Genomic DNA, 22,500 nt, shown 5'->3' with positions numbered 1-22,500 from the left:
GGGCAGAGGGTGAGAAAGAGGGAAGACCTCACATTAGACCAGAGTTGGTAGAGGAGAGTCCAAAGGGAGAGAGAGAGGCAGAGGGGAGAGGAGAGAAGAGGAGAGGAGGGAGGAGGAAGGTAAGAGGAGAGAGAGTGTCTGTGCCTGTCCACAGGGAGAGAGGGAGGCAGAGAGGAGAGCTCACATAGAAAAGAAAATGGGGTGAGGGAGTGTGAGAGTGACCAGAATAAGATGGAGCCCACACAGAGCACTTATGTAACTTATTGTAACACACACACATGCGCCAGCGCGCGCGCGCGCGCGCACACACACACACACATACACACACACACACACACACACACACACACACACACACACACACACACACACACACACACACACACACACACACACACACACACACACACACACACACACACACAGCCACCTTTGACACACATGGCATAGGATCAAACGCCAGTCAGTCAGTCACTAGACAGTCAGCGTGGGAACTCAGTGACCCTGCCGCAGCAATCATAGCAGGCATGGCCTCCAGTTAGCCTGTTACCTAGTTAGCCTGTTAGCTAGTTAGCCTGTTACGCTGCTCTACCATGCTCATTACATTACATGCATCAGGCGCTTTTATCCATCGCAACTTGCCGACAAATACAGGTACAGGCCAGAGTAGTGGTTACAGTCTCTGGAGAAATACAGAGTAGTTGTGGGCCTTGCTCAAGTGTACTTCCACCCACACAAGAGCTGTAACCATACACTTATAACACGATTCAGTTTGTATGATCATTTTTGACCTATGGATCGATACACCCCATGATTTTCAAAATGTATCTTTTTAAATAAATTATTTCGATTTTTAATTTGCTAACATTGTAAAATGAAAATTTCGGTAAATACAGTGCACTTAACGTGCCCGGATGCTGCCCTAACAATGGTCAAAAGCGCAGTACCTGAAAGATGGACACTACATGCACTAAAATGGCCGCCTTGTTTTTTATGTGACGGAAGAAATGTGGCATTCGGTTCAGTAGAAGAGTTTGGTCAACAGTCTCGTATTTCTGACGAGACCACCAACCTCTTCATGTCTAGCCGAACATTGTATGCAACATACAGTGCCCTCCATAATTATTGGCAGCCCTGGTTGAGATGTGTTAAAAGCCTTAAAATAAATTCAGTGTTTATTGCAGAAGAATACTGTCACACTGAAAATTTTAGGAAAATGTAGCCTTCAACTCAAATGAATTGTAGGAAAATAAAAAAAATCCCTGACTAAAAAATAATTATTTTTCATTAAATCACCTGTTCCACAATTATTGGCACCCTTAACAATTCCCAGGAAATAAATATAATTGAAGCATTTCTGTCATTTCTACAGTAGTTTACAAAGTTTACCAGAGTATGTAGGAACATTTAATTAGTAATTCATCACTTCCTGTTTCCCTGGGGTATAAATATGACGTGACACCGAGGCCATTTCTCTTATCCACTCTTAAACATGGGAAAGACAAAGGAACACAACATACAAGTGAGGCAGATGTGCGTCGACCTTCACAGGTCAGGCAGAGGCTACAAGAAGATTGCCACTCAACTGCAGCTGCCCATATCTACTGTGAGAGGAATAATTAAGAAGTTCAAAACAACTGGAACAGTGGTAAACAAGCCTGGACGAGGACCCAAGTTTATTTTGCCACCACACACAGTGAGGAGGATGGTAAGAGAAATCAAAATATCTCCAAAGCTCACTGTTACAGAATTACAACAAATGGTAGCATCCTGGGGTCACAAAGTCTCCAAATCAACCACCAGGCGCTGTCTACACGCCAACAAGCTGTTTGGGAGGCATGCACGGAGAAAACCTTTCCTCACCCACAATCATAAACGCACACGTCTGGAGTTCACCCAGCGGTATTGGGGCTTCAACTGGGACCGTGTGCTTTGGTCAGATGAGACCAAGATTGAGCTTTTTGGCAACAAACACTCTAAGTGGGTCTGGCGTGCCACGAAAGATGCGCATGCTGAAAAGCACCTCATACCCACTGTGAAGTATGGGGGTGGGTCAGTGATGCTGTGGGGCTGTTTCGCTTCCAAAGGCCCTGGGAAGCTTGTTAGGGTGCATGGCATCATGAATGCTTTGAAATACCAGGACATTTTAAATCAAAATCTGTTGCCCTCTGCCAAAAAGCTGAAGATGGATCGTCACTGGGTCTTTCAGCAAGACAATGACCCTAAACATATGGCCAAATCTACACAGAAATGGTTAACCAGACACAAAATCAAGCTCCTCCCATGGCCATCTCAGTCCCCAGACCTCAACCCCATTGAGAACCTGTGGGGTGAGCTGAAGAGGAGAGTACAGAGGAGAGGACCCAGGTATCTGGATGATTTAGAGAGATTCTGCAAAGAGGAATGGCTGAAAATCCCTCTTTCTGTCTTTTCCCATCTTGTGAAACATTATAGGAGAAGATTAGGTGCTGTTTTGTTGGCAAAAGGGGGTTGTACAAAATATTAACAACAGGGGTGCTAATAATTGTGACACACATTATTTGATGTCAAATAACTATTTCTTTATGTGGGATTTTTTCTCCACTGAATAAATGCACTTGTATTGAAGGTTGGATTTGTCTCTTTTTTTCCATTAAGGTCCCATATTATTTAGAGAAAAATAATAATAATTGGAAGCTAAAAAACACATCTCAACCAGGGGTGCCAATAATAATGGAGGGCACTGTAGTTACCATTTGGGCTGAAGGAAAGCAAGCACAACAAGCTGTGATACAAACAGTAGCCAACCAATATTTTGGTGAGCTAATGCTATGCTAGTCCATCAATTCAGTATGTTAGTGGTCCAAACTTTTCCACGGTACTATACACTGAACACCTCAGTGCTCTGTGTGCACTATGTACTAAACATCAGTATACTGACACAAGTGTGCGATTTGAGACACAGCACAGGATGCAAACCTCCAACTCTCTGATGATCCAATGACTGTCTCCCCATTAGCCCATGGCGTGCTAGCCTGTTAGCATGTCATGCAAATCTCTCATACCCAGTTGCACAGGAGGAGCAGCACTAAGTCACTCATGGCTAACAGCTGTCATGTGCTGTGTATATGCGACCCAGCTCCTAATCTGTTTAGTTATACACTATGTGGCTCTATATGGCAATAGCAGTGCAGCTCACATGATCCATTAACTACAGCATGCTGATTGCTGTCGGAAGGTAGCTCTTTAACCCCTTTGCGGAGAGCCTGTTATAACCTTATTGTCACCAAAACTGTAATGACCAGGTCTTAATCTGTTACTTAACCCCTTAGCGCAGGGCCTATGTTATAACCTTACTGTCACCAAAATTGTAATGGCTATGTCTTAATCTGTTACTGAAGGCTCTCTTCATAGTCATAGCAATGTTGTTATGATGTAGTTGAGCATTTTCAGCAAATAGTGAATAGGCCCGCCGGCGACCCCATCTGCAGTAAGAGGCTACGGCTCTCAGTGATGTCACAGCAATGTTGTTATGATGTAGTTGAGTCTTTTCAGCAAAGTGAACAGGCCCGCCGGCCGGCCCATCTGCACAAAGAGGCTACGATCAGATCGACTTTATAAAAATGTATACAGTAGTTGGATGTTTCGTGTATTTATTTTTTCGAAAACATGAAAGGGCTTCAAAAGACTTGAATCAAACGGACTTCAAAACTTTCATGGTAAAGACAGCACTGTTAATTGTTCAAAACTGTTAATTGTTCAAAGCACAAGTTTTTTGTCACAAGTGTCCGATCGTGTCCTTTCCCTGGCACCAAAGTGAAATATGGGTCAGTGTGACTCATCTTGGCAGACGGCAGATGACATGTCATCATGCTGTGCTTCATGGTCCTCTTATCACTGAACAGCTGCCAGATAACATAAATCAGACATGACAGTCAAATAAATTCAAATAAAAGAGGAGTCTGGGCTAAACAGACATGGTAAATTGACATGAGAATGTCAATTACATTTTTATTTTATTTTTTGATTCAATTTTGATTTGCTAACATTTTGAACGCTTCGAGCTGACCACTATGTCTCTTTCATTCAAAGGTTTACTTCAAAATAAAATAGCCATGGTTGTTGTGACAGTGCAACGAACCATGAGGGAGTAAATGTGAAAAATGTGATTTCGTTTTCCCCAAGGTCTCCCTCTGATAGCAACATACAGCGAAGGCATTGTGTTGCCCCGGCTCGTGTATCAGTCTATATGTTTACACTGTATCATGTTACAGTGGAGGAGCTCACTAATAGACTGAAACCGAGCTGTACTGTACACCATGTACAAGCTGCATGTCTTCCATATGATCGATACACACTTCAACGATATTTCTCTTTTAGTTTGCTGAGAGATGTTAGTGAGGAAGACATGGGGGGGGGGGGGTGTGTGTGTGTGTGTGTGTGTGTGTGTGTGTGTGTGTGTGTGTGTGTGTGTGTGTGTGTGTGTGAGAGCGTCATTAGTGTGTGTTGGAGCTCGATGTATATCGCAGAGTGTGTGATCTCAGGCCGGCGCCACTCTCACTCTCTGTAATCTTACTTACTGCCCCATCTGTGTGTGTAAGTGTGTGGGTGTCTGTGAAGCCTCACACCGTCCCAACAGAGCACGTGTGTGCTTGCACGCGCGCGCACGTGTGTGTGTGTGCGTGTGAGAATTGTACGCTCTGCAAACACAAAAAACTGGGACGCAGAGGACAAACTCTGCTGCTGTTTCTCCATCAGCTGATGACTATGTTCTTTTACTGATGACTACTACAAAACACACACACACACACAAACGTCCCTAAGGATGCTACGCAAGCACACACACACACACACACACACACACACACACACACACACACACACACACACACACACACACACACACACACACGCCCCTATAGATGCTACACACACACACGCATCCCTATGGATGCTACACACACACACACACACTCTCTCTCTCCACACACACACACACACACACATCCCTAAGGATGCTTCACACACATGCACAAGCGCACACACACAGACACACACACGTCCCTAATGGATGCTGCACACATGCATGCGCACACACACACACACACACACACACACACACACACACACACACACACACACACACACACACACACACACACACACACACACACACACACACACACACACACACACACACACACACACACACACGTTGGGCTGCATGTCTGCATGTGGCCGGCTGGCCCTCAGGTCTTCCTGGATTAACACAGATGAAGTAATCTGAGGTAATCTGCACTAATCTAGCAAGACTAACCATCACCCACACACACACACACACACACACACACACACACACACACACACACAAGGAGAGAGAGAGAGAGAGAGAGAGAGAGAGAGAGAGAGAGAGAGAGAGAGAGAGAGAGAGAGAGAGAGAGAGAGAGAGAGAGAGAGAGAGAGAGAGAGAGAGAGAGAGAGAGAGCAGAAGTACACACAGCATCACGAGTGAAAACAGAATTCATGTTCCACTGACATCCACAGCTATAAGCACAGAGCTTCTCACAAGCAGCAGATTCTTATCCAGTCTCTCTGACATAATGGTAATGGTTGTCAGACATTTAGGGCTGTGCAATATATCGAATTTATATCGTGATATCAATATTGCTGTCAAACAATATCAAATTTCATAATATCGAGTTGAAACAATATTTTTGTCATTTGTCTATACTGCCAAAAGGTAGGTTACACTAAGCGCAATACATTCCCCCCCACTTTAGTCATGGCGAGCACAGAGCAGACTTGCTACCCAACACTCATGCAGAACACTACTGTGTGTTTCTCTATGGCCCTCCACTCACACTGCTGAAGGGAGGGAAGATTGCGAATTTAGCACAATTATTTGGAATATCGTCTAAAATATTGTGATATGAAATTGACTGAAATAATCGTGATATTGATTTTTCCCATAATCGAGCAGCCCTGACAACATTACATAATCTACCTATAAGGCCGTTACAGTAAGTTATTACCGCGCTGTTACTTCCTCTACGCCCATTACTATGCCCTGTAGATAGTACTACTGCGTCGTTAACTCACAGCAAGTGTTAAACAATGTTACACGACACTCTTCCACACTGTACTTAACTGATGTGACAGGGAAAAAAAACGTGAAGACTATCAATGTTTCAATGGAGGACTAAATGTTCCCCAAGGGGGTTAAAATACACACACACATGTCATGCACGCAACGAGGAGGAGGTCAGTGTACAATACTTGAGCTACACAAGATGTATTCCCACGGAGAGGGGGTGGGGGGGATCTGTTACATTGAACATACAACAAGATCTATTCTCACAGAAAGAGAGAACAAGAGGATAGCGAGAGATAAAGAGAATGGAGAAAGAGAGATTTGTTACATTCACCCCACGACCTCTCTGACCCGAGGACTGTGGCGGTGTGTATTTGCACCAGTGTATCAATATTATGCAGTGTTAGAGCCATAATAGATAATCATAGAAAACTGCAAATAATAATTTAATTTTGAACTGCCTTATGCTTAGTTTTAATATTCAGACATATTTACTGTTGCTTATTTTAGTAATGTTATTTTCCTAGTTCTGACATAGCATAATTTTATTAAGATATGTATGACGTCATTTTGTGCTGAATTAAAACTGTTTTGCGTGACGAGGAAGGTCAGAGCGTAGCAGTCTTTGACCGAGACGTGGCAACGACGAGACCATACCAAGGCCAGATGACACACGGAGACCACGAGCTCAAGTCAACTATGAAGAAGCAACAATTTTCATAAGTAAACTGTGTGAATTTTACAAAGAGTCCCGCGCCATGGACTAATTCTCAAAGAACTGGTCATAAAATAAAAATTGAAGAAATGGCACCTACAGTACATACATGCAGTGTAAAGACAGTGCAGGGTATTGATAGTGCGGTGTGTCGATACAGCAGCGTGATAGTGCAGTGTCGATATTTTAATGGACCTGTCCTCTCACTCTCAGTCTCTACAGAACGACCAGCCACACCACTGGCCCATGTGCTACTCATTTACTCAGCTGACCACCTGACCTAGAGTAACCACACACGCGCGCACGCGCACACACGCACGCTCGGGTGGGCACGCAGGCAGGCACACACACACACGCACGCTCATGCACACGCACACACACACACACGCGTTACACAACTTTGCACTTGGCTTTCTGTTCTACACAGGCGATAGACCTCTGGTCCTTTTATTCACTGATTATCATCTTAGGAGTGTGTGCGTGTGCGTGTGCGTGTGTGTGTGCATGCGTGTGCCCTTGTCCTTTGTAATGTGTGTGTGTAACTGTAGAGCTAAGGCGTGGCTGGAGTAGAGTGTCCGTCATCCTTGAGTAGGAGAGACGAGGGGAGGAGAGGAGAGGGGAGACGAGGGGAGGTGAGGAGAGGACAGATGAGGAGAGGAGAGGAGAGAGGAGGAGAGGAGAGGAGAGAAGAGACGAGGGGAGGGGGAGGAGGAGGAGAGGAGAGGAGAGGAGAGGAGAGCGAGGAAAGGAGAGGAGTAGGAGAGACGAGGGGAGGAGAGGAGAGGGGAGACGAGGGGAGGTGAGGAGAGGACAGATGAGGAGAGGAGAGGAAAGGAAAGGAGAGAGGAGGAGAGGAGAGGAGAGAAGAGGGAGGAGGAGAGAAGAGAACATGAGAGGATGGGAGAGGAGAGAGCAGGAGAGGAGAGGAGAAGAGAGGAGAGGGCAGGAGAGGAGAAGAGAGGAGAGATCGGCTGAAGCACAAGTGACATCAGCAATGAAATATTAACCACTGCAGTCAGCAGACACCCAGCCCAGTACCATCACTGCACACTGCGCACACACACACACACACACACACACACACACACACACACACACACACACACACACACACACACACACACACACACACACACACACACACACACACACACACACACACACACACAAACACCTGACGCAGGGAGAGACAGGGTGAGTCTGCATGCCTAAGGAGAGGCCCGAGACACAGAGGGGTGTGTGTGTGTGTGTGTGTGTGTGTGTGTGTGTGTGTGTGTGTGTGTGTGTGTGTGTGTGTGTGTGTGTGTGTGTGTGTGTGTGTGTGTGTGTGTAAAACATAACCATGTGTGTCAAGAGCGCTGTGGACAGTCAAACTGGATACCACCTGATCTCCAACTAGACCCGCCCCCACACCATCTTTCTATTGGGTGGGAGATGACATGACTTATTCGACCAATCAGTGCTAAGCATACTGACCCAAAGTGGCTTACTGAGTTTTATAGTTTAAATCACCTCATTTTTTATTGTATAATTATACCTTTTCTGCTGGATGTGTGGAGATTATTTCAATCTATTTATTCTGCCATTATCTTCTTATTTTGAGTCCACAAGTTCACAAGTCCACAAGAGTCCATTAATGTGCATAATATATCAATAATAACAACATTTAGGCTGAGATCATTTGCAACTTCTTCAAAACCGACTGTGTAATCAATTGAGGAAAGTGTGTCATCAATCTGAGGAAAGTTGCAACAATTTACTCTCATGCTGCAAAATCTATTACAGCCTTTCCACCGAAGATGGAAGTCTCAGCGTCTCAAAACATGGCAGGTAAAAGATAAAACTTACATGTCTAAAACAAAAGAAACTTTAAGCATTGATTGAACTGTTAGACATAATGAACGTCATACATCTGCGAATGGAGGACTTGGCTCTCTGGTCTCATATCAGCTGCAGCAGGAAGTTTTAATTATAGTTGGAGAGCGCAGCCTGAGGAAGTCCAGATAGTGACCTGATGACATGTCACTGACCCACACTGCCACGTGTGTGTGTGTGTGTGTGTGTGTGTGAGAGAGTGTGTGTGTGAACTGTGAGTAAACTGGTGAGTGTGTGAGTGTAGACTGGTGTGAGCATGAGGACTGGTGTGTGTGTGAGTCTGTCTGTGTGTGTGTGTGTGTGTGTGTGTGTGTGTGTGTGTGTGTGTGTGTGTGTGTGTGTGTGTGTGTATTGTTTTGACTGAGTTGTTGTGTTTATGAGTCACTGATGTCCCTGACCTTTGACCCTGTGTATGTGATCAGATGATGGTGTGTTTTTTGTCCTCCTGTGCTGCAGACGACCTGAAACTGCACATGCAGCAGCCCTGCCCTGCACTCTCTCTCTCACACACACTTACACACACACACACTTACACACTTACACACACACACAGACACACACACACACACACACACAGACACTTCCCTGCCCTGCCTTGCTCTCTCTCTGTCGCGCGCGCACACACACACACACACACACACACACACACACACACACACACACACACACACACACACACACACACACACACACACACACACACACACACACACACTTCCCTGCCCTGCTCACATCGCAAGGCCCCGTCCCTGACAGCATCGTAAAAATCGCTTTTAATATATGTTATTTCTGTGTTATTACCACGCTATTGCTATATTAACGCGGTATGAGCGTTTATCAGCAGTTATTCATTTTGTCGCCTATTTTACAATCTTTTCCCGCGGGTTTGGGGACGCAGTTGGGGGCGGATCACAGGTGGTGAGGCCGCCAGTCATTGCAGGATCGATTTGCCAGTGACTACTGCATGCCTAACCCTGCCTATCAACTACCGTATTGGTTACCATGTGAAAACTGCTGCTCACTAGGGCTGTTATGATATTGTATCGAACCGAGTGATATACAGAGTCACGATACTGTATCGCGATGTAAGAAGGCAGTATCGTGTTACGCTTTTTCAAAGTTCTGTTACCCTTCAGTGCAGAAGCAACCACATTATATGTGATAGTGCTTTTTCTTTTTTCAAAACCTCCTATTTTGAAACAGTTCTTCAATACTTAGTGGCAAATTGTAACCTGCTCTACCTATAAATTAGCATTTTTAGCATTTTGTTTTGTGAGAGTGAGAAAAAAAGTGATATTAAAAAATGACGTGGTGTATCGATTCGAAACGTAGGTCAAAGATCATGATACGAACCGAAACGTGAGTTGAGTGTATGGTTACAGCCCAACTGTTTATGGGCCTACCGCATGCTATCTAGGCCTCGCTACCATGTGAATGGCATTCTGGATAACTCAATTAAACTGTATCGTCGTGTCATCTTGGCAGCTAACAGCAATTAGGGCTAAGTGGCAACACAAGGTGCAGGGTGGCTCCCTACCGCTGTATGAGTGAGCGGTATGGCCATATTAGATTACTCAGTCTATGGCCCTACCGTAGCGCATATGGTAGGGCAGTCGTTTGCTATGCGGCTGACCCAGGTTTGATTCCCGGCCCGGGTCCTTTGCCAACCCCTCTCTGTCTCTCTCTCCCAACTCGCTTCCTGTCACCATCTGCACTATCATGAATAAAGTTTAAAAAAAAAGACCTAGATTAGTTATCCTACACCAGTGGATTCACAACCTTTTTTAAATAAACGCCCCCCGGAACTCATCATCACCTACGTAGATGCAGATGTGAAGAGGTCTGGCTGGAAAAGATGGAGAGGACTTGATCATGGCCTGTGCCCAAAGTTGAGCGGTAGGCTTAAGTAAGTAATGAACTCATAATAAACCTCCCAACGCCCCTTGATCTCATCATAAGCCTGCACCCCCCATCCCCCGGATAAAAAAATCAAATAGACTAATTACCCTAATGACAACTGAGCAGCCCTCTCTCAGCTGTATCCTTCCCGATGCCCCCCAGTGCTCCCCAACGCCCCCACTAGCCTGGAGGTTCAAAGAGGCTTGAGTGAAGAGAAAGTGTGTATACTGTGAGTGTGTCTACTGTGTGTGTGAGTGTGTGAGTGTGTGAGTGTGTGAGAGAGTTTACTGTACAAGTGTGTGTGTTTGTGTGTGTGTGTGTGTGTGTGTGTGTGTGTGTGTGTGTGTGTGTGTGTGTGTGTGTGTGTGTGTGAGAGAGTGAGAGAGAGAGAGAGAGAGAGAGAGAGAGAGAGAGAGAGAGAGAGAGAGAGAGAGAGATAGAGTGTGTGTCTACTGTATAAGCATATTGTGCGTTAGTGAGTGTGTGTGTGTGTGTGTGTGTGTGTGTGTGTGTGTGTGTGTGTGTGTGTGTGTGTGTGTGTGTGTGTGTGTGTGTGTGTGTACTGTATAAGTGTATTGTGCGTTAGTGAGTGTGCATGTTTACTCGAGCCTGTGTGAGCGTCCATTGCAGCGGCTAACATCGTGGCATGTTAAGCATCCCACTACATTCCAGCCGGGCGGCGGGTTGACCAGTGGACGGGGCCAGAATCCTCCCAGAGAAAGCAGAGTAATCCCGGCCTTCACTGCCCAAAGCCATCGCATTTTTCACCCGCACGCAACAAGGGGCAAACACCCTCACACTGACTCACTCAAACACACCGAAAGCCTACTACACGGATTCTCCTATTCTGCAACAACCTTGTCACCTAGTGCACTGCATACAGAGGCACCCTCACCAAACTGGATCTGAAAACAAATGTGTGAACACACACACACACACACACACACACACCTGCAGAACACAGACTAGAGTTAGTTATCTCACTGGGGTATTCTGCCTGGGCAGAACTGTAGGCCTACCATATGTAAGTGTCCAGGGCCAATCGAACCACCACTCGACTGATTCTGAACTACTTCTCAGTTTCCTTCCATAGTAATAACTGTGTTGTTAGTACTGTCCTATTACTATGAACATGAGTGTGCGTTACAAAGAAGAACCTCAACCTATTTGAATAGCCTAAAGTTGGAGCAGCCCAGTTCAATTCACTTAGAGCTGTTCCTCCTTTGCTTTGTTTAAGGGACCGTTGAATCATTACAGTGAAGTGACTAGTCAACAGAGGAACACCAGTTATGACTTCAGCCTCTTTTGCTAATAAAGTTGGACTGTGTTGGTCTGGCCCACAGTATCCCGACCTGCGCTGTACCACGGCGATTAGCCGGTCGGCGCATTTGAGGGCGAGGGCAGGGGCTTTGTTTACAATGTACCCGAGTGACCGCGCGGATCCACCCTGGTTAACTATCCATCTACAGGGCGAAATGAAGGCTCAGTTGTGTCGCGGTTGTGTAAATAAACAGAAGTGTTTGTGCTCGACCTTACATAGTCCGCCTGAGCGAGAGCTACGCTTGGTTGACATCCCTTTTCAGCACCCATAAGCAAGCGCAGCAAGCACAAGTTAACTCGGCTACGGCTAACGATCGAAATGTACGCAAATCTAATCATGTTATGACTTAGTTTGAATCTTAATCTATGTGTTCGGTAATTCGACATAGAAAGATGACGATTGGGGAAGAAATGTTGCTTCGGTACGTTTCAGTCATGCCAAACACACGAGTGGGGCAGTGGCTATGGCGTGACAGCGCACACCGGTATGGCTCTGGCAAAGATAACCCTTAAGTTCCGTTAAGACCCACGTGAGCTCGCCGTATCACGACTCAAATGTCATGGATATCCCTGACCGTGGCACATTCAAGTAACTCACCAGCCATCGCACCACACACGAATAGTACGCCGTCGTTTTTCGGGACTGCAGGCGGTGGCACCCGAGCCTGCTCCTGCGTCCTTCCCCGGAATGCTGGTCTGATGGTGCCCATTCTTTATCATTTTACACACAGGGTTACTACAGATCTATAGAAAACAACTCGGGCGAAACACTATACCTCGACTTAAACTAAAACAAGTGGGTCTACTTTGTGTATAGCCTATCCAGAAACGATAAGGGCGCTCCCCGTAATGTCCAGTCCGGTTCCCTCGTTGATCAGTCAGCCGGTTTCTGCAGAGGAGTGACGTTTCCGTATGGGACAACGCCTCCTGTACCCGGGAAGTGGCGTCATGGAGGAGCGGTGGTTCGATGATTTCGCTCAGGCAGCGGACATGTTGTTGCATAACTGTTCTCCTCTCTCCTCAGTCATGTGACCCGCATACCAAGCATATCGATGTGTGACTTGTAAAGACAAAGTGGCCGCTCAAGAGTCGGTCAATTCAAACAAAAGAAAAAGAACAAGACAGTCTGCTAGCGATTGCTATCAAAGTGGTCTACTAAATGGATGATAGGTTCTATGGGTGTTGTGACTGTTGTCGTAGCCTATGTCAGTCCAATTAGCTGGTCAAATGTAGGGGCCTGGGCATGACATTCTTCATCCATCATTGTTTTGCAATTGTAAAATATTGTAAAAAATTTTTAAAATATGACCACCATACCCAAAAAGCATTACAGTATGTGTCCCACTTGTTACACATTTTGTAACTTGTTTTGACACTTAGTGACACTTAATAACTTGTAATGACATAGGACATTTTGTAATATGCCTTAATATGGATAGCGCAAATTATAATGTGATGGGCTATATAGGCCTAGATCCACGTTCTTTCACTAGCCCTACCAAATGGGCGAATGGGACTAGGTTTCCGCCCAGAGGAGACTCATAAGTAGGCCTATTTTCTCTTTCACCCAAGAATATGGTGACTGCGTGTTGCACGCGAATTGGCTGGAATGTAGGCATTGCTCCCACAAAGTTGGACTAGCGACCTTGAATATAGGCTATACCAGTGTTTCCCAACCAGGGGTACGTGTACCACTAGGGGTACGCGAGCACACTGCAGGGGGTACTTGGAAGAGTGTTATTATTATAACAAATGTATGGAGCAGCCACATCAGGACAGAGAAAATTATTATATAACAAATTAATTAGGGGGTACTCATAGCACAACTAAGAGGCTTAAGGGGTACACAAGACAAAAAAGGTTGGGAAACACTGGGCTATACTGATCTTATTGCCCATGTGTAGGCCTAGTAGTGGTGTGCCCAGATTATTGTAGTGCTGTTGCGTAAGCTTTTCAAGTAATAACATGGAAACCTATTGCGCCCTCTAGTGAAAAACACGAGTACTGTAGGCCTATTGTAGATGACAGGAGACACTTCTTGATAAAATAATGAAATCGCTGTGTTGTAGGCTATTGTACTTCCAGTTCCCCCCAGCGTTTCTAAACAAATAAATTGTTGTGCAGCAGGAATAATACGGTCATAATCCCAGATTTTTCAGAAAATAAATATTTAAGGCTGCCTATAGAATTATTGCTTGTATTGCTACAGGAAAGTAGGCTATATTACATGTTAATTAGCCTACACAACTGCGCTGGTGGTCATTTTAAAAAATAGGCTAGGACGGGTCTCAGACAGAGGTGGCCAAAGTAAAAGTAGAATTTATGGTATAAGTACAACTCTAGCTACATGATATTAGCAGTTATTCAAAGAGGTGGCATGTAAGCCTACAGAAAAAAAAAAAAAATGGATGCAACCAGAATGAGGTAGGCATCACGCTAGTAGGCCTAACTGTAGACCAGTCACTCAGTGAAGTTCCTTTGTTATTTTTTATTTTGGCCATCCCTGGTCTCATATTTTCTACTGTGATTTTGCTTCTTTGACACTAATTTAAAGAATTTTGCATAGGCCTATAGCCTACTCTGTATGCAGTAAAATATCTCAGATCTGTCCATTCATCACACCCCATTTCTAAGAAGTTGACAGGGCCCTTATGAATCCCAGGGGTGACAACAAGCCTGGTCGGAGTAAGCAAACATCTGTTGGATTAAAGGGATGTGGCTTTGTTTTGTCAAGTGTGTTTCGGAGAGAGAGAGAGAGAAGAAAGAAAGAGAGAGAAAGAGAGACGGGAGAGAGAGAGGGGGCAACTAGAGGGGGGGGGGGGGGTTGTAGACAGGGAGAAGAGGGGAGAGGGAGGAAGGGGGAGGGAGAGAGAGAGGGTGCGAGAGAGAAAAGCAAGAGAGAAGGAGAGTAAGAGAGAGGGGGTGTGTATGCACGTGTTCTCGTGTGTAGGTATGGGTAGATGTAGCTCATTCATTCTCGTAGCTGGTGAGATATCTAGGCCAGGCAACTGCAGGAGAACTGGGCAAGAATGACAAATGCTGTCCTTTATCAACAACAAATACAAACACAGACACACACGCACGCACACACACACATGCATGCTCTCTCTCTCTCTCTCTCTCTCTCTCTCTCTCTCTCTCTCTCTCTCTCTCACACACACACACACACACACACACACACACACACACACACACACACACACACACACACACACACACACACACACACACACACACACACACACACACACACACAATCTGTTCTGTTGTGAGTATTCCATTCTCCCGTGGCCAATAGAGACATTGTTCTGACCTTCAGAGGTTTGAGTAATGTGTATGAGCAAAAGTGTGTAATTGTATTTTTTTGTGTACCTGTGTGTGTATGTGTATTTTTTGAGAAGTGCATGTATTTGTGTGTACAGTATGTGTTTTGATAGATGCATGCATTTATGATGTGTGTGTGTGTGTGTGTGTGTGTGTGTGTGTGTGTGTGTGTGTGTGTGTGTGTGTGTGTGTGTGTGTGAGAGAGAGAGAGAGAGAGAGAGAGAGAGAGAGAGAGAGAGAGAGAGAGAGAGAGAGTGTGAGAGAGAGAGAGAGAGAGAGAGAGAGAGAGAGAGTGTGTGTGAGAGAGAGTGTGTGTGTGTGTGTGTTTCCCTGGAGAGAGAGGGAGGGGGAGAGAGAGAGAGAGAGAGGGAGAGAGAGAGAGAGAGAGTTGCTACCTACCTGCTGCAGCTCAGAGCAGGATAAATGACTTCATCTGTGCCCCCCAATTTAGGACAAGCGCACCTCAACGTCCACCAGCCTGCTGCTATTCCCATTAAGAGAGAGAGAGAGTGTGTATGTGTGCGTGTGCATGTGTGTGTGCACGCGCCTGAGTGTGTGCATGTGTGTGTGTGTGCACGTACCTGTCTGTGTGTGTGCGCGAGAGTGTGTGCGTGTGTGTGTGCGTGCGAGTGAGTCTGCCTGCCTGTGTGTGTGTGTGTGTGTGTGCGTCTCGTCCACCAAGGACCCCCAAACTGGGGCATCCACTGCCTTTTTCTGGCTCTCGCCGAACAAATCTGTGCCATCTGAATGACCAGAGTCTCCCGAAACCACTGTCTGATTTTACCAAAAGTCACCCCGCAGCTTATTTTTACCCCTCGCAAACTAGGTCAGTAATACCCAGTCACTCATTCACTCACCCACCGGCACACAGCACGTTAACACATTCAAGTTACTGAATACATTTCAAAAAGCTTTTTTTATTATTATTATTATTCATCATTATTATCATCATCGTCGTCATATATAGAAAATAAAGTTAGCTGTTTATCAACAAACATATAACGATGACACACACCAAAAATAACAATAAAAACCAAAACATTGAACAAAAAAAACAAAATTCGTACACCTCTGAAACAGTCCAATCCATGGAAGAGACCCCACAGCAGTATTAGCCAAATTCACAAGATCACCTTTAGACGGATAAAAGTCACTTTTTCTACAGGAGAATGTACAGAAAACATCAAGGTCTTCAGTTGTTGACTTCTTGAATTATGTATAACAAACTCTAGTACATTATCATTACTTATTACAAGAGAACTATCACACATCTGGACTCACCACCATTCATCAATATAGATACTGGCACACCGTTATTTACACATGGTCTAGGAATAGAACAAATAATACCATTGAAAACACCACCGACGTCACTGGCCATTTCACTCTGTAACGATGTGCTTAAAAAGTCCGTATATTTGGAGTCATGGAGTTTATTTACACAGCTTGCATCGTCGGTATGAAATTTGCCCTTCATAAGTAATAATCATGTAACGTCGTAATTACTGCAAGTGGATCACCCATAGGCTATTTGGCTTCGATATGGTTGAGCTATGTCATCTGGGTTGGCCGGAGACACCTATGGTGCGAAGATAGAGGAGGGGATGTGTTTAGCTTAACCATGTGCTGTGGAGGACGGTGGCAACTTAACACAGTGTTATACATTTGCTTTTACCAGAATGGCAATGACCAAGTTGTAGTGCATTAGGCCTACTAAAGGCCCAGTGTTATGTCATAGTAATGTAGCACTATGGTAGTTCACTTTTTGGCGTGCATTATGGGGCTACATAACATCACCAAAGTTCGAGCGACCTTTACAATCCTCATCTCTGCCTTAAAATGTGCCCTTGCTAATGTGTTGGAGTATTGCAGCTTAGGGTATTTTTCACACATGATCAGCCATTTAAGCGAACTCAGACCTGTGACTCCGTATGTGCTGCACATATGTGAACGCTCCAAAGTGTAGGCCTACACGCACCCCACGGAAGTGAACCGTACTGAGACCTTTATTGACGTGGTCTCAGTACGGTTCGCTTATGAGTCCTTACAAGTTACACTAGGGTGTAATCACTTGAGGAGAACTCTACAGGTCCAGGTGTGATCAAAAACTGGCACACCATAAAAGCTTAACTGGACCAGAAAGAGCCACCGGTTCTTTTTGTAATACACACAATATGAACAGAAACAGAACTGAGTCCTTTTGCTGGCGGTTCACTTTTTGGTCCATTTAAAGAGGACTGAGTTTAGTTCACTAAAGGGGGACTAGGTGTGAAAACTCCTTTAGTCTCTGTTGGATGCTACAGCTGAGCCAACAACGGCGCGTCCCCAAGCATTCTGTTTGTCAAGCTCATTTTTATTTAAGCTATTTGTAAATGGAGACTTAAGACACGTTGTTTAGGGGTAAACAGAAGGTACCAAACAATGTACACAGAACAGAAAGACGAAAATCCCATCTAAACAAACAATATTTATATACTTCAGTGGCTCAACACCACACAAAATACCTTACATTCTGTGCCAGGTCTTGGTCTTACTAATATAGCATAATTACAAAAAAAGAGAGAGTTTCCCTTGGTGAGTGATGCAGTGGCTGAGACAGGTGCCTTCTCAAGGTTTGTTAGGCCAGGGCAAAAGCAGCGATGCAAACCAAATGAACTGCTGCACTACTTCCTTTGACGAGCATCGTGTTTGATCAACCGCGAACTGGACATCACATTTCATCACACACATCGCGTCTACTACAGACTGACCACATTACTTAAGTATTGCAAAGTCTTTTAAAATGTTATACTGATTGCTACGTGACCCTCGCTTGTTTAGAAAAAAAAACTGTTTGCAGATTGCAATTTGGCCCTTGAATGCTAAAACAGCTTGGGTATGCTGCTGGGTCTACTACCGTTCACTACAGGGGCTAGTATACAGACGCACAGTACGTATGCAGCACTACCGACCTATAGGCCTCCACTGCTGCCGGAGCTAGCTAGCAGTACAGTGCAGGGACACTATTGGATCAAGATGGTGGGCGATATTAATTATATAAATTATTTATATATTAATTATATTTTATATATTAATTATGGCTGGGACTTAACGTGATTCATTTCGATTAATTAACTACTTAAACATTAATGTGAAAAAATAATGCATTTTAATCGCACTGTAACATAGTACATACGTAGTTCTGGATTAGACCAATGGAGGACAGCATTATGTCTGATGGTATACAGACTACTGAAATTGATTTGATTTCTCTATTCTTTTTTTGTGAAGTCTGTTGTCGTCTCTGAAGCAACAGAGAGATGCTTTCTAATGATCAGGGTTTACAATGTTCAGAATGTATTTGAAAGCATTATGTTTTCCAAAAAATGTTATAGTTTACTGAAGGTCTACCTATACCTAAAAAATGCACTGGTCTGTTAATCTTGGTTAATTACCACATTGAAAAAAAAATGTTGATTAACCTTATGTAGGCCTATTATCATTATTCAAATTCCATGTGAAAAAAAATACTTCTCACTGTTCTCAAGTGAGATATTGATACGCGATAATGATGTGATTAACTTCGATTAATTAATTTCAAAGCCCCTAGTTAATGCGATTAATTTTTAAAATTGAATCCCAGCCTTAATATTAAATATATATTATATATTAATTAATACATTTTTATACCACAGCTCTGCGACCCACCCTGGAGGACCCCTCCGTGACCAACATTCGGGGGGTCCCGGCCCACCAGTTAAGAAACACTGCACTGACTAGAACACTACTGGAGCAAGATGGCGGAGAGGGCGATACAGGGGACTGCACAGTGGGCACCTCGGCCAATAGGTCATGCACAGGTCACACACAAGTTCACATCACGGCTCACCTCACAACAGGTACTGTACCTATGCAATACAGAAAAGCTAAAACACTTCAATAAGCCACTTTTGGTAAGACTGGAGATACAGCTAAGGATTTCTTTGAGATGGGTATACAGTATGTCCCTCCTTCTCTTTTTAAAAATGTATTTTTATGTCATATTGCAAGATAAATGGTGTGCATCGTGTGTTAAAACAGTGCGTCTTGCAATCCAAATGCTTACAGGTGTTGGTAACAAAACATTTCAGAGCGTTAAGAACTATAAAGACTTCAGAACAAAATAAATAAACAAAGAATACTTACATTTACACATGCCCACGCCACTCAGTAGCCTATTAAAGTGAGAGTTGATCTAAAAGCATGGAAACAGGACCACTGCCAGATTCACAACAGAAGCACATTTCTGATTCAGTACTTTGGAAAAAATATTTTGTATGCACACGAATACTTGCCATGTATAATATATATATATATAATAATAATATACCATCAGCCCAAGTCTTAATGATTTTTTAAATGAATTAACCAACAGTTTTAAATTTTCCCAAAATGAGGACATTAAATAGATGGCAGAGAGAGAGAGAGAGAGAGAGAGAGAGAGAGAGAGAGAGAGAGAGAGAGAGAGAGAGAGAGAGAGAGAGAGAGAGAGAGAGAGAGAGAGAGAGAGCATGGATGCGATTGATACAGATCCAAAGGTAGTGAGTGGAGTGTGGAGTGTGTGAGCTCTGCCAGTTTCTCTGCTATGCTGCACAGAGATCAAACGTAAGCTGTTTTCGTTGGAAGTGCCATTAACGCTGGCATCGCTGCTGTCACAAAGGCCTGGCATGTACGTCGTAGACGCACGAAACATACCAGCGAGGCACGCACGACCGCTCAGAGAGAGGTGCCATGCTAGTTTGACTGCAAAGACAGCTTCACCATGACATACAGTGCGTTACTTTACCGACACCGACTCTTTGGGGGGGTCCCCCGTCCCGTCCAATGAAAAGAGAGTACTGCTATGCCTGCCGCCCGGTCATTATCACAGAGTATTCCGAAGACACATTCTATTTTGCTGGTTGTATTCCGAAAACAATGGCATTATTGCTCGTCTTGGTCGCAGGACACGTGTAAACATCACTCAGCAATGGAATGAAGGGGAAGAAGGAGAAGAACAGCTACCTGGCTGTGATGGAAGAGAAACGATCCCCAGAAAACACATTATCTGGCATCATAATACTGTAGTAAGTAACACTAGCTTCTTTCTTTGTCCCACATCGTTGATTGTGCTCTTTTTGTGTGTGTGTGCTGCTGCAGCTGCTAGTCTGTGGTTTATGCAGTCATGTCTGATTGAGATTTGCTATCCACATCCAAAACCAACCACCCCAACCCCATCTAAACCCAACCACCCCAAACCCAAAATAACTACCCCCAACCCCCCATCACACCAACCCATCCCATTGCTGTTTCCATGACGATGATAATCACTATGACAGCCTCCATCTTCTTGACCTTCTTGACCCCCGGCGCGGCGTGGCGTCTCCCCTGGTTATGACCTGGTCTCCACTTTGGACTTGATGATGGTGATGACGCTGGTGGCTGCCACCTTCCCCGACGCCGCGATCACATGACGTGGTCCTGTGCCGCCCGCGCCTGCCCCCGCCCCCACACCCGCCACCACACCACCACCGCCACCCCCGGAGGGCGTCGTCACTGCACCACCACCACCAACAACCACATGCCCGCGTGCACCCCCACCGCCACCACCACCACCACCACCACCAACCCCCACCGCACCACCCACCCCTGCCACCCCGAGTGGCGTGCGGGCCACGGCGCGGGCGAACGTCTGCAGGGCCTCGAGTTTGGAGCGCAGCACGTCGAGTTCGAGCCGCATGCCGGCGTTCTCGGTGGCGAGCTTGGCGACCTCCTGCTGCAGCTGCTCGCGCTGGCGCTCCAGCTCCTGCCGCTGCGTGACGCGCTTGATGCGGCAGCTGGCGGCATAGCCGCGGTTCTTGAGCGTGCGCCGACGCTGCTTGAGCTGCACGATCTCATCCTTGGTCAGGCCGCGCAGGTGCTGGTTCAGCTCGCGCACCGTCATGGTGACCAGCTCGTCGTCACACAGGTATGTGCCATTGGCCCCCGGCTCACGCTTCACCTGGGCAGGGGTGCGGACAAACGACAGGAGAGGGAGATGAGAGAGGAGAGAGAGAGATGAGGGTTGGTTATTGGGAGGTTTATGTGATCGTCAGAGTTGTGTGTACGTTCATTTGTTAGCACGTTCGTGGTGCATGTGTTTCTACCCACTACAAGGCAGAGTTGACTGAGCACTTATCTAGCTTTAGTATAATAATAATAATCATAATAATAACTAGAAATGCACTCAGAGAGTGCATACCTCTGCCAAGGAAGCTGTTTGATAGAGCATTTGACTATGTTACACCCTATTTTTATTTTTTAAGTCTTTCTGCCTTCTTTTTGTGGATTTAGAACCTATAATGTCAAAATTTGCCCTGTCCCGCAATTCAATTTGTGGCCACTGGGGACGTCTAGATTTGTAGGCTAGCAATGGTGAAGAATCTTTTTTTGAAAAAGTCCTGGTTCCAGTTCGTGATCTGGATCACCACCAAAATGTAATCACTTGTTCCTGATCCTGTTCCATGTAATCACTTGACAGACAAACAGACAGACAGAAGAGCCAACGCGACCGAAAACATACGGAGTTAATAATAATAATGTTAATAATAATAATAATAATAATGTTAATAATAATAATAGATGTCACCACTGTCAGGTTTTTTGTAGGTCTTATAATAGATTTATAATAGACTTTTTTTTCTGGTGGAGGTGACAAAAATGTGTCCAAATGCCCGTCAGTGGAGGCAAAAGTGTAATTTTGGATCACAGTGAGCCTATGTCTTATAATATTTCATTAACCAGCACAATTCAGTCACATGTGGAACAAGCTACCTGTCACCACCACCAGATTGGCCTCACCACCGCCAGTTCTAAAGTCACCACCATCTAAGGAAGGTTTACGTTTGAAATGTTTAAATGAATATGCTTACAATATGTACAGTGTCTTCAATTCTGTTGAATTATTAACATAATTTTGCAATTTTATACAATAAACAGTGTTGACAAAAACGAAGTAAGAACTTGGAAACAATTAACAATTGTATTGTTCCAATGCATTTCTTTGTCTGTGATAATATACTGCTATGTTTTGGATTTGAACCTTTTTTTTCTTTCAAAATCAAAACCTGGTTTAGTCACATTCTCAAAAATCAGTGGGTACATTACATGAGACATTTTATTCAGAATGAACTCACTTTAATTCTGAATTCAGCTTAATTCCGCTTTGAAAATGTCATGTAAACATTTCACAATTCAAAATGAAATGAAAGATCAAAGTAAACTCGACGGAACAATTTAATTCGGAATTATTAATGTTAAC

The 22,500-nt window shown here is 44.7% G+C and overlaps 2 protein-coding genes across 2 annotated transcripts in view; both read right to left on the bottom strand.

Annotated features, from left to right (window-relative positions):
• Positions 1-12,763, bottom strand: part of pcyt2 (phosphate cytidylyltransferase 2, ethanolamine) — a 35,104-nt gene extending 22,341 nt beyond the window's left edge. Inside the window, exon 1 of the mRNA XM_063219839.1 lies at positions 12,478-12,763. Within this exon, the coding sequence (XP_063075909.1) occupies positions 12,478-12,599 (122 nt within the window). The 5' untranslated portion in view covers positions 12,600-12,763. The remainder of the gene's footprint in view (positions 1-12,477) is intronic.
• Positions 12,764-20,514: 7,751 nt separating this feature from the next.
• The window catches only part of LOC134460084 (transcription factor MafG-like), a 3,312-nt gene continuing 1,326 nt past the window's right edge, over positions 20,515-22,500 (bottom strand). The window contains exons 2-3 of the mRNA XM_063212557.1: positions 20,811-21,201; positions 20,515-20,681 (exon numbers count right to left, since the gene is read on the bottom strand). Coding sequence (XP_063068627.1) covers positions 20,593-20,681; positions 20,811-21,201 — 480 coding nt within the window. The 3' untranslated portion in view covers positions 20,515-20,592. The remainder of the gene's footprint in view (positions 20,682-20,810; positions 21,202-22,500) is intronic.

The sequence above is a fragment of the Engraulis encrasicolus genome, chromosome 2, assembly GCF_034702125.1.
Source record: "Engraulis encrasicolus isolate BLACKSEA-1 chromosome 2, IST_EnEncr_1.0, whole genome shotgun sequence".
Classification (NCBI taxonomy): domain Eukaryota; kingdom Metazoa; phylum Chordata; class Actinopteri; order Clupeiformes; family Engraulidae; genus Engraulis; species Engraulis encrasicolus.
The sequence above is the reverse complement of the archived record's forward strand: the minus strand, read 5'-3'. Positions and strand labels throughout refer to the sequence as shown.